General features: G+C 36.0%; 1 protein-coding gene across 1 annotated transcript; it reads left to right on the top strand.

Moving 5' to 3' along the window:
* Nucleotides 1-1,172: 1,172 nt before the first annotated feature.
* LOC109862908 lies at nt 1,173-3,164 on the top strand. Its single transcript, XM_020443074.1, has 4 exons — nt 1,173-1,449; nt 1,532-1,608; nt 1,790-3,031; nt 3,120-3,164. The coding sequence occupies exons 1-4, from the start codon at nt 1,173-1,175 to the stop codon at nt 3,162-3,164; spliced, it is 1,641 nt and encodes a 546-aa protein (XP_020298663.1).
* The last annotated feature ends 126 nt before the right edge of the window (nt 3,165-3,290 follow it).

The raw sequence follows: 3,290 nt of genomic DNA, 5'->3' as shown, positions 1-3,290 counted from the left end.
TGCGTCAAGTGAATTTGTTGACTCAATTTCTTGTTGAAGATTATCTTGGCTATCCTTAACAATATCATACATTGGCAAGTTATCAAGTTCCAAGATATTGGTTTTTGCATTGCAAAACAAAACTTTTATAGTAGAATTATTTAAGATTTCGTCATCATCTTCTAAATCTGCATATCGCGATATCACGGCACAAAATTGTTGGAAGACAAAAGAGCTTGATTTATCCAATCTGGCTTTCAAGTCTGAGTCGGATTCTGAAGCCTTGACTAACTGGCTTCGAAGACTTTGAAGATCCGATGCACTACTCTCTTGTGAGAACTTGATTTTCTTGATTCTTCCGTCTCCAATTTCACAGAACACTGTTTTCGCACTCATAATAATAAACTAAAGTCAAATATATTGAAATAGAAAAATCAAAATCTTTCGCGAGTTACCGAATGTTATATATATATATATTCACAACGGCTGCCATATTTGGACGCATCGTATAACTCCACGCAAGATCTTTGTTTTGGCGCCAAGCGAGCCGAAGTGCGATGAAAAATTCAGAGTGAACGAAGTGGTAACCGTAGTAGAATGAGAATTCTTGAGCAAACTGAGCTGGTCTTGTAATTTTTTATACAGAGGAGTGCACTATATCGTGCCGCGTTAGGGGAAGTATTTCTCAGAAGTTTCTCTTCCGGTTGCATCTATTAATGCGCGCCATTTTCCTTTGGTTTCCGCGACCCGAAATCAAAGGAAAACGGAGCGCGGTACTAGAGGCAGTCNAAGGAGAAATTTCCGAGAAATACTTCTCCTGACGCGGCACGATATGATGATACACTTTTTTGCATNAAATATTACAGGACCAGCTCAGTTTGCTTAAGCATTGGCCACGTTCAGCAAACTGAGCAGATCAGTGATCGCTTAGTGATTCTTTAATATGATTGAATCTTGCCTTTAGATCTTAGCTGGATCTAAGTCTAGAAACCAATCATATTGAAGAATCACTAAGCGCTCACTGATCTGCTCAATCTGCTGTACATGGTCATTCTCATTTTACTACGGTCACCACTTTGTTCACTCTGAATTTTTCATCGCGCTTTGCTTGGCACCAAAACAAAGATCTTGCCTTGTGATTTGTTTTCAATATTTCTCTTTTCTTTTTAATCGGAAATCACAGATATATTATGATGAGTGACAGAACATTCAAATGCTGTTTATGTGCGTACCAAGCTGCCACAGAACGTATTCTGCTTAATCATACAGTGCGTCAACATCGTTTTGATCCGAACTTCAAGGTTATGTGTTCTATTAGAGGATGCGGAGCTTCATACACAAAGTGGTTTTCTTTCAAGAAACATGTCAAACGCGTTCACAGAAGTAATGTGAATGCAATAGATAGAAATGAGGAATACGCAGAAGCCCAAGACATAAGACNTCATGAAATCAACGATAATCCAGCACTAGGTAAATGTTTGGATACTTTATTGATAAAATTATTTTGAAAGTATATTTTGTTACTCTAGTGAGTTTTCTTTATTTTTCTCAGAGGAAAACTATGTTAGTAATTGGCCTCGTACCACGTCTGAAGTTATAGAATGGTATGCTGCTCAGTTTTGCGTTCATGTGAGGGAGACTTGTCGAACTTCTTATACTGCTTTGGTCTGTATTCTGGAGTGGAAGGATTATTAGAAGACTACATTGATGTTGCAATGGTATGATTTTTGAAAACTTATGTAATGAAGTAGATCAATTGAATTATTTTTTATATTAATGTTACATTTATCTGAATTTTTTTGTTATTAAGGCGGAAATCAGACAACGTGCAGATGCTGACAACCTTGTATCGTTGAAGAATATTGAAGAAGTGTTTGCTGAGATTGTTCCGCCGTCTCTTCTTTTTTCTAAAGTTGAAACTAAATATCTTTTAAATAAGTTTTTGGTTGACAAATTTGGTATGGTTATGCCTGAGCAAGTGTTGATTGGAGAGGCATATGTCTGGCAACGGAAACCTACGAGAGATCTTGTATTGAAACCTTTTTATGCATATGTAGTCCCACTTCTTAGTACTCTTAAAGCTCTTCTATGTAATGATGAAATAAGAGCAAAAGTGGATAATCCTAGGGTTAGTGCAGATGTTTTGAAAACTGTTACAGATNGCAAATATTATCGTGAACATCCATTTTTTTCTTCTGTACCAAATGCTCTTGGCATAATATTGTACTATGATGGTTTAGGTGTTGTTAATCCTTTAGGAGCAAACACAGCCTCTCAGAATGTCTCAATGTTTTACTGGACTCTGGCTAACATTCCTCCAGAAATGAGGTCAACTCTGAGAGCCATAAACCTTTTTGCTGTTGTAAAAACTTCAGTGATGAAAAGATTTAGTATTCACAAAATTTTAGAGCCATTTGTTCAAGAAATTACAAAGCTTCAAACTGAAGGGATAGATATCACTGTTAATAATGTTGTAAAAAATTACAAAGGTTCACTTNTGTTTGTGGCAGGTGATACTCCAGCATCTGCTCTNATGGGTGGTTTTAAAGAAAGTGTTTCTGCTTCCCGACCTTGCCGCACTTGTCTAACAACAAAGACTCAGCTACAAACTAATTTCTCTGAAAGTAATTTCATTCTGAGANATATTAATANTCATAGAGAGCATCTTCAAGTAANTCTTGAACCTGGTCTGCCCAAAAGGTTAACAGAATATTGGTCAATGTATTTTGGTGTGAATCAAAGTAAATCACCGCTTTTGGATATTGATGGCTTAGACTTACCAGTATGTCTGCCTCAAGATATCATGCATGTTTTATTNGAAGGTGTTATGGAAGTTGAATGCAGACTTTTCTTGCAATACTGTATTATNAATAAAAATTTATTTTCTGTTGCTGATTTAAATTCCAAAATTGACACATTTGATTTCAAGCACTTGCAAAAAGACAAGCCATTACTCATTTTAGATGCTCATTTATACAATGGATTGAGACAAAGTGCTTCCCAGATGGTAGCCTTGGCTCATTCCTTGCCGTTTCTACTTTACAAATGGGTTGTAAATGATATTGATGACTGTGACNATGCTGTGCATGAGAGACTTATGAATTTCATACTTTTACTTCAAATAACTAATTTTTGTTTAGCTTTTGAAATACCTGTTGACGATCTGCCAGTATTATCATCAATGATAGAAGTTCATCATGAACGATTTAAAAAGTTATATCCTGGCAATTTAACGCCGAAATTTCATTTTTTAATTCATATACCTACTTTTATCTTACTGTTCGGTCCTGCCCGTCAACAATTTTGTATGA

The sequence above is a fragment of the Pseudomyrmex gracilis genome, unplaced genomic scaffold (genome assembly GCF_002006095.1).
Source record: "Pseudomyrmex gracilis isolate BER0280 unplaced genomic scaffold, ASM200609v1 scaffold_2613, whole genome shotgun sequence".
In the NCBI taxonomy this organism is placed as follows: domain Eukaryota; kingdom Metazoa; phylum Arthropoda; class Insecta; order Hymenoptera; family Formicidae; genus Pseudomyrmex; species Pseudomyrmex gracilis.
Note: the sequence above shows the minus strand (reverse complement) of the source record. Positions and strands in the feature narration are given on the sequence as shown.